Consider the following 13,416-nt stretch of genomic DNA (forward strand, 5'->3'; position numbering starts at 1 on the left):
ATGCAGTGATGCGGTCTCAGCTCACTGCAACCTCTGCCTCCTGGGTTCAAGCGATTCTTGTGCTTCAGCCTCCCAGGTAGCTGGGATTACAGGCACACGCTGCCACGCCAGGCTAATTTTGTATTTTTTAGTAGAGACAGGGTTTCACCATGTTGGCCAGGCTGGTCTCGAACTCCTGGTCTCAGATTATTTCCCTGCCTCAGCCTCCCAAAGTGCTGGGATTATAGGCATGAGCCATCACGCCTGTCTGCAACTGAGAATTTATGTGCTGGGCACAGTGGCTCACATCTGTAATCCCAGCATTTCAGGAGGGCAAGGTGGAAGGATAGTCTGAGCCTGGCAGGTTGAGGCTGCAGTAAACCATGATTGCACCACTGCACTCCAGACTGGGTGATAATCAAGCCCCTACTCCTCTTTTTTTTTTTTTTTTTTTGAGACAGAGTCTCACTCTGTCACCCAGGCACGAGTACAGTGGCGCAATCTCGGCTCACTGCAAGCTCCGCCTCCCAGGGTTCATGCCATTCTCCTGCCTCAGCCTCCCGAGTAGCTGGGACTACAGGTGCCCGCCACCATGCCCAGCTAATTTTTTGTATTTTTAGTAGAGAAAGGGTTTCACCGTGTTAGCCAGGATGGTCTCGATCTCCTGACCTCGTGATCCACCCGCCTCAGCCTCCCAAAGTGCTGGGATTACAGGCATGAGCCACCGCGCCCGGCCTTAAGACTTTACTCTTAAAAAAAAAAAAAAGAAAAGAAAAAAAGCCGGGTGCGGTGGCTCACGCCTGTAATCCCAGCACTTTGGGAGGCCAAGACAGGCGGATCACAAGGTCAGGAGATCGAGACCATCCTGGTTAACACGGTGAACCCCTGTCTCTACTAAAAAAATACAAAAAAACTAGCTGGGCAAGGTGGTGGGCGCCTGTAGTCCCAGCTACTCAGGAGGCTGAGGCAGGAGAATGGCATAAACCCAGTAGGCAGAACTTGCAGTGAGCTGAGATCCGGCCACTGCACTCCAGCCTGGGTGACAGAGCAAGACTCCGTCTCAAAAAAAAAAGAAAAAGAAAAAAATTTACAGCACTAACTTGAAAGACATCTATAGTTTTACAGAAATAAAGCCACTGAGTCACCTAAGTCCCAAAAAGAAAAGTGACGTGTCGGCCAGGCGTGGTGGCTCAAGCCTGTAATCTCAGCACTTTGGGAGGCCAAGACGGGCGGATCACGAGGTCAGGAGATCGAGACCATCCTGGCTAATACGGTGAAACCCCGTCTCTACTAAAAAGTACAAAAAACTAGCCGGGCGAGGTGGCGGGCGCCTGTAGTCCCAGCTACTCCGGAGGCTGACGCAGGAGAATGGCGTAAACCCGGGAGGTGGAGCTTGCAGTGAGCTGAGATCCGGCCACTGCACTCCAGCCCGGGCGACAGAGCGAGACTCCGTTTCAAAAAAAAAAGAGGCCGGGCGCGGTGGCTCAAGCCTGTAATCCCAGCACTTTGGGAGGCCGAGACGGGCGGATCACGAGGTCAGGAGATCGAGACCATCCTGGCTAACACGGTGAAACCCATCTCTACTTAAAAATACAAAAAAACTAGCCGGGCGACGAGGCGGGCGCCTGTAGTCCCAGCTACTCGGGAGGCTGAGGCAGGAGAATGGCGTAAACCGGGAGGCGGAGCTTGCAGTGAGCTGAGATCGGCCACTGCACTCCAGCCTGGGTGGCAGAGCGAGACTCCGTCTCAAAAAAAAAAAAATAAAAAAAAAAAAAAAAGAAGAAGAAGAGGGAAATCAGGAGGTATTTGGTCAGTCACAGCCACACAGCATGGTGTATGCTTACCTTCACAGCTGTTCCTGGAGCCATTGCAGGTCCCTGGCTCCAAGGGTGAGCTGCCAAAATCATCAGGTAAAGGCTGTTTCACATAGCGGCTTCAAAAAGAGAAAAAGAGAAGGAAGAAAAAAAGATTGTTAGTTGTAACATTTATCTATTTTTACCACCATGTGGCTAAGAAGTAGTTCATAATTTCTATGGATGACAGCTACTCACAAAGCAATTTATGTAAATAAAAGTGCTTTAGAATTATCCACTGGGCCGAGTGTGGTGGCTAATCCCAGCACTTTGGGAGGCCGAGGCAGGTGGATCACCTGAGGTCAGGAGTTGGAGACCAGCCTGGCCATCATGGTGAAACCCCATCTCTAGTAATACAAAAATTAGCTGGGCGTGGTGGCACATGCCTATAATCCCAGCTACTCAGGAGGCTGAGGCAGGAGAATTACTTGAACATAGGAGGCAGAGGTTGCAGTGAGCCGAGATTGTGCCACTGCACTCCAGCCTGGGCACAGAGCAACTCTGTCTCAAAAAATAAATAAAATAAAATAAAATAAAATAACGTGGTGGCTCAGTATTTTAAGAAATTAGGCCGGGCACAGTGGCTCAAGCCTGTAATCCCAGCACTTTGGGAGGCCAAGATGGGCGGATCACGAGGTCAGGAGATCAAGACCATCCTGGCAAAACAGGTGAAACCCCGTCTCTACTAAAAAATACAAAAAACTAGCCGGGCGAGGTGGCGGGCGCCTATAGTCCCAGCTACTCGGGAGGCTGAGGCAGGAGAATGGCGTGAACCCTAAAGGCGGAGCTTGCAGTGAGCTGAGATCTGGCCACTGCACTCCAGTTTGGGCAACAGAGCGAGACTCCCTCTCAAAAAAAAAAAAAAAAAAAAAAAGAAAAAAACACAAATGGCCAGGCATGGTGGCTCACATCTGTAATCCCGGCACTTTGGGAGGTAAAGGTGGGCAATCACCTGACATCAGGATTTCCAGACCAGCCTGGCCAACGCGATGAAACCCCATCTCTACTAAAAATACAAAAATTAGGCCAGGCATGGTGGCTCATGCCTGTAATCCTAGCACTCTGGGAGGCTGAGGCAGGAGGATCACTTGAGGTCAGGAGTTTGAGACCAGCCTGGCCAACACAATGAAACCCTCTCTCTACTAAAAATACAAAAATTAGCCAGAAATCACTTGAACCTGGGAGGCGGGGGTTGCAGTGAGCCGAGATTGTGCCACTGCACTCCAGCCTGGGCAACAGGGCGAAACTCCATCTCAAAAACACACACACACACACACACACACACACACACACACACACACACAAAATTAGCCAGGCTTGGTGGTGCATGCCTGTAATCCCAGCTACTTGGGAGGCTGAGGCAGCAGAATCACTTGAACCCGGGAGGTAGAGGTTGCAGTGAGCCGATATTGCACCACTGCACTCCAACCTGGGCAACAGAGCAAGATTCCATCTCGGAAGGAAAAAAAAAAAAAAAAACCCACAAGAAATTAGGTGTCTAATTAAGTCAATGAAGACTCTAGGAAAGTTTGTCTCAAGTCTTATGTGAAAGTCATGTAGCACCATCATTTTTGAAGGTATTTCCCAATAATCCTAATTTCTGGCTTCAGAATGATAGTGGAACACTTCAGAAAAAATACAAATGCCATCAAAGCACTAGCCTCCCTAACATGATTCTAAGAGGACTGGACTCCTAGGATCATGGTGCCTAAGATGTGCCAGGTGGCTCATCCCAACAGCACCTGCCCTGGCCCATCCAGGGGCTGGCACAAGTGCATTTTTTTTTTTTTTTTTTGAAATTGAATCTCGCTCTGTCACCCAGGCTGGAGTGCAGTGGTGCGATCTCGACTCACTGCAGCCTCCAGCTCCCGGGAGAATCAAGGATTAAGCGATTCTCCTGCCTCAGCATCTCAAGCAGCTGGGATTACAAGCACCCACCAGCATGCCTGGCTAACTTTGTATTTTTAGTAGAGACGGGATTTCACCATCTTGGCCAGGCTGGTCTCGAACTCCTGACCTCAGGTGATCTGCCCGCCTTGGCCTCCCGAAGTGCTGGGAGTACAGGCATAAGCCACCACGCCTGGCCTACAAACACATTTCTTACAGAGGTGAGCATGTAGGATCAACACAGCCACTTGGTAGCAGCTGCCACTCTACTATTACTGGGTATATCTTGATCTCAGATAACAACCAAATCACATTCCTGCCACCAACCTGATACGATCACAAACAGCCTGGTACAAAGACTCAAGGGTTAACTTGTGCTTGGGGACAGAAAGCAGCAGTGGCTGCCCATATAGCGCTGACCCAGAGGAAGTACTTGATGGCCTGGACTTCCTCTCCCTGAAGTAGACTGGAAGCGTGACACATTCTGAGCCGTCCACGGAAGCGCTGCAGACCTGGTACCTGCGTTAATCACACAAGAGGGCACCTTTAGCAGTAGGTCCTTGTGAACAACAGAGATCTGAGCTGAAGCTATGTGGTGGCCAGGGCTATCATTACTACGACAGAGCATATATGAGTAGAAAAGGCGGCTATAACTATTGCCAAGATGTTTCTATAGGTTGAGTCAGGAATCCAAAGAAGGACCATTGTCAGCACAATGTGAACCTATACAACCTGGGGCTGAGGGCTAACCATGATACTCCTTCTTCCAACCACAGCCTCAAACTCTGTGGTCCTTCAACTGGGACCCAACACAGATAACAGCCATTATTCAGATCATCACTTTGAACACAAAGGCACATAGCTGGGTCCAGCCACCAAGTTCATCTTTTGTGATCAAAGAGCTCAACTTTAAAAAATGCATTGAGTTGGCCGGGCATGGTGGCTCATGCCGGTAATCCCAGCACTTTGGCAGGCTGAGGCAGGCAGATCATGAGGTCAGGAGATTCAGACCATCCTGGCTAACACGGTGAAACTCCGTCTCTACTAAAAATACAAAAAATTAGCCAGGCATGGTGGCAGGCACCTGTAGTCCCACGTACTCGGGAGGCTGAGGCAGGAGAATGGCATGAACCCAGGAGGTGGAGCTTGCAGTGAGTCGCGATCTCTTCACTGCACTCCAGACTGGGCACCAGAGTGAGATTCCATGTCAAAAAAAAAAAAAATGCATTGAGTGCCCTGCCCCTTAATAAGACAAATATTGTACAAAGATGTACACCTAGGATATTAGCCAAAGGCTCTTTTTTTCCAAATGAGCAAGCAAATTTATAAAACTAATTGTCATCTTTGTTCGAAAACACTGAAGTAAAAGAATTATATCTGGCCGGGCGCGGTGGCTCAAGCCTGTAATCCCAGCACTTTGGGAGGCCGAGACAGGCGGATCACGAGGTCAGGAGATCGAGACCATCCTGGCCAAGATGGTGAAACCCCGTCTCTACTAAAAAAATACAAAACCTAGCCAGGCGAGGTGGCGGGCGCCTGTAGTCCCAGCTACTCGGGAGGCTAAGGCAGGAGAATGGCGTGAACCCGGGAGGCGGAGCTTGCAGTGAGCTGAGATCCGGCCACTGCACTCCAGCCTGGGCGACAGAGCGAGACTCCGTCTCAAAAAAAAACAAAAACAAAAACAAAAACAAAAACAAAAACAAAAAAAACAAAAACAAAAAAAAGAATTATATCTAATTCTGAAAAACATCAGAGATAATCAAATAAACTGCTAGATACAAATCAATGATTTTGAAAAATGTGTCGGCCGGGTGCGGTGGCTCAAGCCTGTAATCTCAGCACTTTGGGAGGCCGAGACGGGCGGATCACGAGGTCAGGAGATCAAGACCATCCTGGCGTACACGGTGAAACCCCGTCTCTACTAAAATATACAAAAAACTAGCCGGGCGAGGTGGCAGGCGCCTGTAGTCCCAGCTACTCGGGAGGCTGAGGCAGGAGAATGGCGTAAACCCGGGAAGCGGAGCTTGCAGTGAGCTGAGATCCGGCCACTGCACTCCAGCCTGGGCGACAGAGTGAGACTCCGTCTCGAAAAAAAAAAAAAAGAAAAATGTGTCTTACTTAGTGAATACATGAAATTGAGGAGATTTATAGATGTTTTATCCTGGAACAGATGTTACCAAAATTGTTGGCAACCGACTGTAGTCTTTCCCTCTTCCTATAGGGGGAGACACAAACTTACTGATTCAAATTTTGAAACTAAACATGCATGTGTGTGTGCGCGTGCGCGCGCGCGCACACACACATATACACACACACACACACACAGACAGACACACACCCCTCCCCAAATGCCAAATGCCTAATGTCTAGCAAACAGTCCTGAATGAAGTTTATGCAGGAGGAATTTCTAAGAATACACAAAAATGTCCAACGCGTGCTCTCAAGTAAATACTGTGGTCCAGCATAGTGGTAAAGAACTAGGCCTTGGAGTGCAGCCGCCCCAGGTTCCAGGTCCACATTGCCATTTTCTGCCTGCTATGACCTAGTAATAAGTACCTAACTTCTTAGTCTATTTATTCGGTGGACAATGGGATTACTCACTTTAAAGGGTGTGGTAAGAATTAAATAACTTAGTAGCACAGTGTACAAAACATTAAAAAACAGCAGATGCAGGCTGGGAGCGGGGGCACACGCCTGTAATCCCAGCACTTTGGGAGGCCGAGGCGGGCGGATCACGAGGTCAGGAGATCAAGACCATACTAACCAACACAGTGAAACCCCGTCTCTACTAAAAATACAAAAAATTGGCCGGGCGTGGTGGCACGTGCCTGTAGTTCCAGTTACTCAGGAGGCTGAGGCAGGAGAATGGCATGAACCCAGGAGACGGAGCTTGCAGTGAGCCACAATCACGCCACTGCACTCCAGCCTGGGCGACAGAGCGAGACTCTGTCTCAAAAAAAAAAATAAATAAATAATAAAAAATACCAGATGCTGGACGGGCATGGTGGCTCATGCCTGTAATCCCAGCACTTTGGGAGACCGAGGCGGGCGTATCACGAGGTCAGGAGATTGAGACCATCCTGGCTAATACGGTGAAACCCTGGCTCTACTAAAAATACCAAAAATTAGCCAGGTGCGTGGTGGGCGCCTGCAGTCCCAGCTACTCAGGAGGCTGAGGCAGGAGAATGGTGTGAACCCGGGAGGCGGACTTGCAGTGAGCCGAGATCGCACCACTGCACTCCTCCTGCCTGGGCGACAGAGCGAGACTCCATCTATAAAAAAAAAGAAAAAAAAAACCCAGATGCTGCTATTGCTTTCATAAAACAATTGTCAATTCATCTATAAAAGATATAAAAGAATTTGTTTTTCCAATGGTTGGCCCTTAGGCCCTCTGAAAATTCCTTTGTTGGTGGTCTGCTAAGCTCCCCACAGGGTAATCCTCCAGTTCCTTTCAGCTCAGGTGTGTGAAAACACTAGTTTCTGGAATTTACGGAAGACCATGTTAAGGGCTTGGGGTTATAAATGTCTGTGAAAGCAGACTTTCCCATGTTCTAGCCCTTGGCACAGTATGAGCTCTTGGTTGTGTCTGTGCAAGTGAGAACAGAAATAGATCTTTGGTGTGGATAGGAATTATTCCTTTTAGAGTGATCTAGAAGTCATAGGCCCAAAAATGTAAAGGGAAGGAACTATCTCCTTTACATACTGAATTCTTCAGCCAAAAACAAAAACCAAAACAAAATCCTGAAACCCTTTCGCAGAGGCAAGTTCCTGAGTGAGAGGTAAAGAGGGAGGGACAGTACGGCTGTGCTCCGTACTTCCTGGGCAAGTGGCTGCCTGGGAGCAGCAGGCAAGTTATTACCCCACTGTGCCTGGAAGAGGGACACACACACAGTTACACAGAGCAGCCATGAAGCAGCACGTGGGAAGGCCGAGACCTCTGTATTGTGTCTCAGAGCTTACAGAATGTTTGAGCTGAAAACAGCGTTTTGTTTTGTTTTGTTTTTTTGAGACGGAGTCTCGCTTTGTTGCCCAGGCTGGAGTGCAGTGGCGCGATCTCCGCTCACTGCAAGTTCTGCCTCCTGGTTTCACGCCATTCTCCTGCCTCAGCCTCCCGAGTAGCTGGGACTACAGGCACCTGCCACCATGCCTGGCTAATTTTTTGTATTTTTAGTAGAGACGGGGTTTCACCATGTTAGCCAGGATGGTCTCAATCTCCTGACCTCGTGATCTGCCTGCCTTGGCCTCCCAAAGTGCTGGGATTACAGGCGTGAGCCACCGCACCCAGCCGAAAACAGCTGTTTAAATCAACCCTCTCTGTCATTTCTGCATTGGGGATGGTAGTATCATGGTACTCGCTGAGAAGCCACAGCCTGTGGCAGAGAAAGGACAAGATCCTTCCGTACCACACCCCTACTCCCATCTTCCCATCACACAGCTGTGATTCCTCTTAAAGAAAGGAATCTCTGATGGTAGGGCCATCTGTCGGAGCAGTGATTTGGTCTTCTTCACAGACAAAACTGTTGAAAAAAGGCTGTGGCTATGCTGAGGAGAGTTATCAGAATGTCTAGCTCTTCATGGCAGGAGGGGTTGAGCACTGAGGGCTGCCCACGATGCCCTCAACACCCATCTCTTGCACCCAGGGGTCAGGGCCAATCCACATGAGCAATGACTGCCCAAATTTTTGTTCTGGAAATATGAATGCAGCAAAGTCTCTAGAACGGGTCCTCTGACCTGACCTGCAACAGAAACTGCTGAGTACTCACACGAAAATGTCATCCCGAGGCATGATGTGGTTTAAACCTTCATCCATTTGGAAAATTTTGTGGAATCGGTGATTATATACATCTGCGACCACCATCTAAGAATGAACAGTAATAGAAAGACCACAGAATGGCTAAGAGTGCCCCTACTAACTGCTTAAAACCCAGAAACAAATGAAAAAAAAAAAAAACCCATACTCAAGTGTTGTCTCTAGAGAAACCACTACACAAACAGCCCCAGAGAGCTCAGGCCCAACGCTTGAGGAGGAGCAGCATGGCTTCCATCAGAATTGAACACGCTGGTAGCATCCGCCCTCGAGTGGCAGGAAGGGTGAGGAGTGTGGTGCTAACTAGAAACCAGCAGTTGTCCAGAGTCTCTGGAGTATTCAGTAATGTGCAGTCTCTATGCCACCCTCAGTGCACAGAACTGACAGCAGAGTCCTACTCCTGGTCCTTTGACCACAGCTAGTGTGAACCCAATGAAGGAAAGACAGTGTTTCCTGCAGCTAGAAGGGACAGTCTCAGCCACAGTGTGAATAGTGAGTGAGGCATCCAGACACACACAAATAATCACATTTGTGCTGGCAATAACAGCAACCCCAAAAAAGTGGCTTCAAGGATGAAAGTAAACTCCAAATGCTATGAAGTATCCCAAATAGACCGAGTGCCACTGATCGCCCCGCCTTACATTTTCTGCAGCAATGCCACACAGCCTGGAGAGAGCCTCGCACAGGTCAGACACAGCCCCCATCAGCGGCACAGTCACACGGTACTGCAAAAGAGAGATGGTCAAGGTCACAAGGGTGCCCCACAAAAGGTGGGAAATGAATTAGGAGAAGCAGGCATTACCAGGAGCAGAGGAGCCCTTCCAGAAACAGTGTAGGGTGAGGTCAGGGTACAGATGAGTCAGCAGCAGAGCAAACAAGCAAGACCTCTATGTCAGCATCCTCCTCAATACACAGGCAGCAGCATGCGGGCTGGGCCATCTCTTCCTCTTCCAAATATTGCTTCAATTTATTCTTAATTATTTAGAGTACTTTCTAAAGAACTGCTAAAATTATACAAATTCAAATTGCCATCTGGTCCTACCTTTTTTTTAAATTTTATTTTATTTTTTGTAGAGACAGGGTCTCAAACTCCTGGCCTCAAACAATCCTCCCACCTCAGCATCCCAAAGTGCTGGGATTATAGGTGTTGGCCACCAAGCCCAGCCTCAACTTTCTTTTTTTTTTTTTTTTTTTTTGAGAGTCTCACTCTGTCGCCCAGGCTGGAGCGCCGTGGCGCGATCTTGGCTCACTGCAACCTCCACCTCCCAGGTTCAAGCGATTCTCCTGCCTCAGCCTCCTGAGTAGCTGGGATTACAGGTGCACACCACCACATCTGGCTAATTTTTGTATTTTTAGTAGAGACAGGGTTTCACCATGTTGGTCAGAGTGGTCTCGAATTCCTGACCTCGTGATCCACCCACCCTGGCCTCCTGAAGTGCTGGGATTATAGGCGTGAGCCACCACGCCCGGCCTGCCTCAACTTTCTTTTTTTGTTTGTTTGTTTTTGAGACAGAGTCTAGCTTTGTCGCCCAGACTAGAGTGCAGTGGCGCAATCTCGGCTCACTGCAAGCTCCACCTCCCAGGTTCACACCATTTTCCTGCCTCAGCCTCCCGAGCAGCTGGGACTACAGGTGCCCGCCACCATGCTCAGCTAATTTTTTGTATTTTTAGTAGAGACAGGGTTTCACCATGTTAGCCAGGATGGTCTCGATCTCCTGACCTTGTGATCCGCCTGCCTTGGCCTCCCAAAGTGCTGGGATTACAGGTGTGAGCCACTGCGCCCAGCCCTCAACTTTCTTTAGAGATAAAGAAACCAAAGACAGAAGCTACTAAGCAATACAATTACTCAGTGAGCCATCAGCAGGGTTAGACACTAAGACCTGCTGCTCACACCTCTCATCTGGTCTAATCTTCTGTACCGGCTGTCCTAGATTATTTGAGGGTACATCCGAGTACAAAAAGTACCCTGCTTCTGGTTCCCCAACATTCAGATTCAAGAACCACTTAGTAGATCAGGTTACTTTAGTTGCGTGAATGAAGTGTGGCCAAAAAAGTGACAGAGGCCAGGTGCGATGGCTCACACCTGTAATCCCAACACTTTGGGAGGCCAAGATGGGCAGATTACTTGAGGTCAGGAGTTCTGGCCAACATAGTAACATCCTGTCTCTACTATGTCTCTACTAAAAATACAAAAATTAGCTGAGCATGGTGGTACACGCCTGTAATCCCGGCTACTGAGTGGCTGAGGTAGGAGAATCGCTTGAACCTGGGAGGAAGAGGTTACAGTGAGCTGAAATCATGCCACTGCACTCTACAATGGGCGACACAGCAACTCTGTCTCAAAAAAAAAAAGTGACAGAGAAGCAAAGAAGCCCCAAAGACCTTCACAATAGGCCTTAAAAGATATGGGATTACATGAAGGTCTGATGGAGGCCAAGGGCCCATACCCAGGCAAGTACCAACGGGACTCAGAGGCATCCAATGTAGCAGATAGGAGCAGTCCCACTGGGATGTGGAGACCACTTGCAGTGAGGGGTGCCATGAGGGTGTGGATTCTGTTACCTGGGTAGGTCTGCAGTGAGGGTCAGCAGGAACCAGGAAAACCTCCATAACTCGATCTTTCTTCAAGGGCAGTGGGAGCGTTAGATAGCAAAATGGGTCAAAGGTCACCGAAACCTTAGCACATTCTGGACAAACCAAAGTAGATTTGAAGAGGCCATGGAAAGTATCCACAATCACAGAATCATTCCTCAATCTGTGATTCTCCCAGGCTTCCTTTGCCACCACCTGCATGAAGGGATAAATAGGACATTCTCAACACCACTGTCCCTTGCCCCTGCATCCAGAATGACTCACAGCAAACCTGGAGATGAATCAGGTGGCAATCTGTACAGCCAAGAGCTTGATCCAGGACAAGCAAGGCCAGGACTACTCTTAGTGTATCATACTCATACTACATGCCAGCTCTACACCCAATCCCCACCCCAACACACATATATATATTTCATATATATGTTTATATATATATTTCAAATACATGTTTATATATATATTTCAAATATATATTATATTGACTGATTGAGACATGGTCTTGCTCTGTCGTTCACGCTAGTGCGATCATGGTTCACTACAGCCTCAAACTCCTGGACTCAAAGCGATCTTCCTGCCTCAGACTCCCAAGTAGCTGGGACTATAGGCATGCACCACCATGCCTGGCTAATGTTTTTTTAGTTTTGGTAGGGATGGCGGTTTTACTATGTTGACCAGATGGTTCTAGAGCTCCTGGCCTCAAGTGATGCTCCCATCTCAGCCTCCAAAGTGCTGGAACCGCAGGGGTAAGCCACTGTGCCTCATTGTAATCCCCACACTTAATAAGGTTGGCAACATAGGACCTATTGGAAACTAGGGGTCTGTGTGTCCTGATAGGAAACAGAAGCCCGGAGGACACTATGGGTACAGAGACATGGCCAGGGCAAGGAAAGTCCCCCTACATGTTTCCAGTGATCTAAAGTAAGGTTTTTGGCCGGGCACAGTGGTTCATGCCTGAAATTCCAGCACTTTGGGAGGCTGAGGCAGATGGATCACCTGAGGTCAGGAGTTCAAGATCAGCCTGGCCAACATGGTGAAATCCCCTCTCTACTAAAAATACAAAAATTTGCCGGGCGTGGTGGTACATGGCTATAGTCCCAGCTACCCAAGAGGCTGAGACAGGAGAATCGCTTGAACCCGGGAGGTGGAGGTTGCAGTGAGCCAAGATCGCATCACTGCACTCCAGCCTGGGTGACAGAGCGAGATTCCATCTCAAAAAAATAAACAAATAAATTTTAATAATTTTATCTATACTACAGTTCAGCTAACTCATAGTTTTTCTAAGAAGATCTAAATTTTACTTTAAAGCATTCATATTGATTATCCCAATGTGATAGGGCAGCTGAAAGACTAAAATCCTCTTGCTGATCAGAAAATCTCTTTACCTGATCAGAAAATCAAGGTAAAAAGTATAAATGTCCTAATGATATTAATAACAAATTAAGTAATCATGGATAGCTTTTATTGTGAGCAATAACAATCTTAGGGGTCCCCACTATAGGCACTTTACAGTTTTCAGAGTGTTCTTAGTCCCTAGTTCACCAGTGAAATATCAAACAAGCTCACTTGAATTTGAAAAAGCCCAAGAGGAAGCATTAGGAGTAACTAGGGAACGGTGGCTCACGCCTGTTGTAATCCCAGCACTTTGGGAGGCTGAGGTAAGAGGACTACTTGAGCTCAGGAGCTGGAGACGAGCCTAGACAACATAGCAAGGTTTTGTCTCTATTACAAAAAAAAAAAAAAATAGCAGTAACTACAGTTAGCTCTTTTTTGAACAGAGACCATATCCCTATAACTCGCTACGGTGAGACGCAACCAGGGCCCTGACAGCACACTCAAAAGACCCGAAGAATATCCCTGCACTCTCAATATGAGGCAGCTTCTTCGTTCAGACATCATTAATGGCCTACCGCGTCTGGCCGCCCATTGGCATCCTTCAGCTCCAAGTAGGGTTTCTTCTTTACTCGGTTCAGATCTTCATGCAATCCATCTAGAAGAAAGGCTAACAGCTCCTGAGAATCTTGTTGCTGGTAGCCAGAAAATTGAGGAGCAAAACGTCCCACTTGAGTCTACAACAAAAGCAACTGCATCAGAAGGCATAATATGTAAAGAACTAGTTAAATCAAATGAGAACTGTCATCAAAAATAGCTTTGAGGAGCTAGCTGGGTAGTGAGAGAGAACACTTGGTTGAGTAGTCCAATTAACTCCTGAAGAGCCTACAGGAGGCCAGTGGTTCCCACCAGAGAGAAGGCCTAGATCAGAGAGCCAGGAGGATGAATCTGGAACCTGGGCTACTACCT

The 13,416-nt window shown here is 48.1% G+C and overlaps 1 protein-coding gene across 6 annotated transcripts in view; it reads right to left on the bottom strand.

Moving 5' to 3' along the window:
* The window catches only part of USP4 (ubiquitin specific peptidase 4), a 73,248-nt gene that overhangs the window by 16,562 nt on the left and 43,270 nt on the right, over positions 1-13,416 (bottom strand). For 5 of the 6 annotated variants that reach the window (XM_033207185.1, XM_033207176.1, XM_033207190.1 and 2 more), the window contains 6 exons: positions 13,026-13,184; positions 11,089-11,313; positions 9,168-9,251; positions 8,483-8,577; positions 4,047-4,238; positions 1,824-1,912 (listed from right to left, as the gene is read on the bottom strand). In XM_033207185.1, the coding sequence (XP_033063076.1) occupies positions 1,824-1,912; positions 4,047-4,238; positions 8,483-8,577; positions 9,168-9,251; positions 11,089-11,313; positions 13,026-13,184 (844 nt within the window). The remainder of the gene's footprint in view (positions 1-1,823; positions 1,913-4,046; positions 4,239-8,482; positions 8,578-9,167; positions 9,252-11,088; positions 11,314-13,025; positions 13,185-13,416) is intronic. The other variant, XM_033207200.1, reaches the window with a different exon arrangement.

This window comes from Trachypithecus francoisi, unplaced genomic scaffold (assembly GCF_009764315.1).
Source record: "Trachypithecus francoisi isolate TF-2019V2 unplaced genomic scaffold, Tfra_2.0 Lachesis_group0, whole genome shotgun sequence".
Lineage (NCBI taxonomy): Eukaryota > Metazoa > Chordata > Mammalia > Primates > Cercopithecidae > Trachypithecus > Trachypithecus francoisi.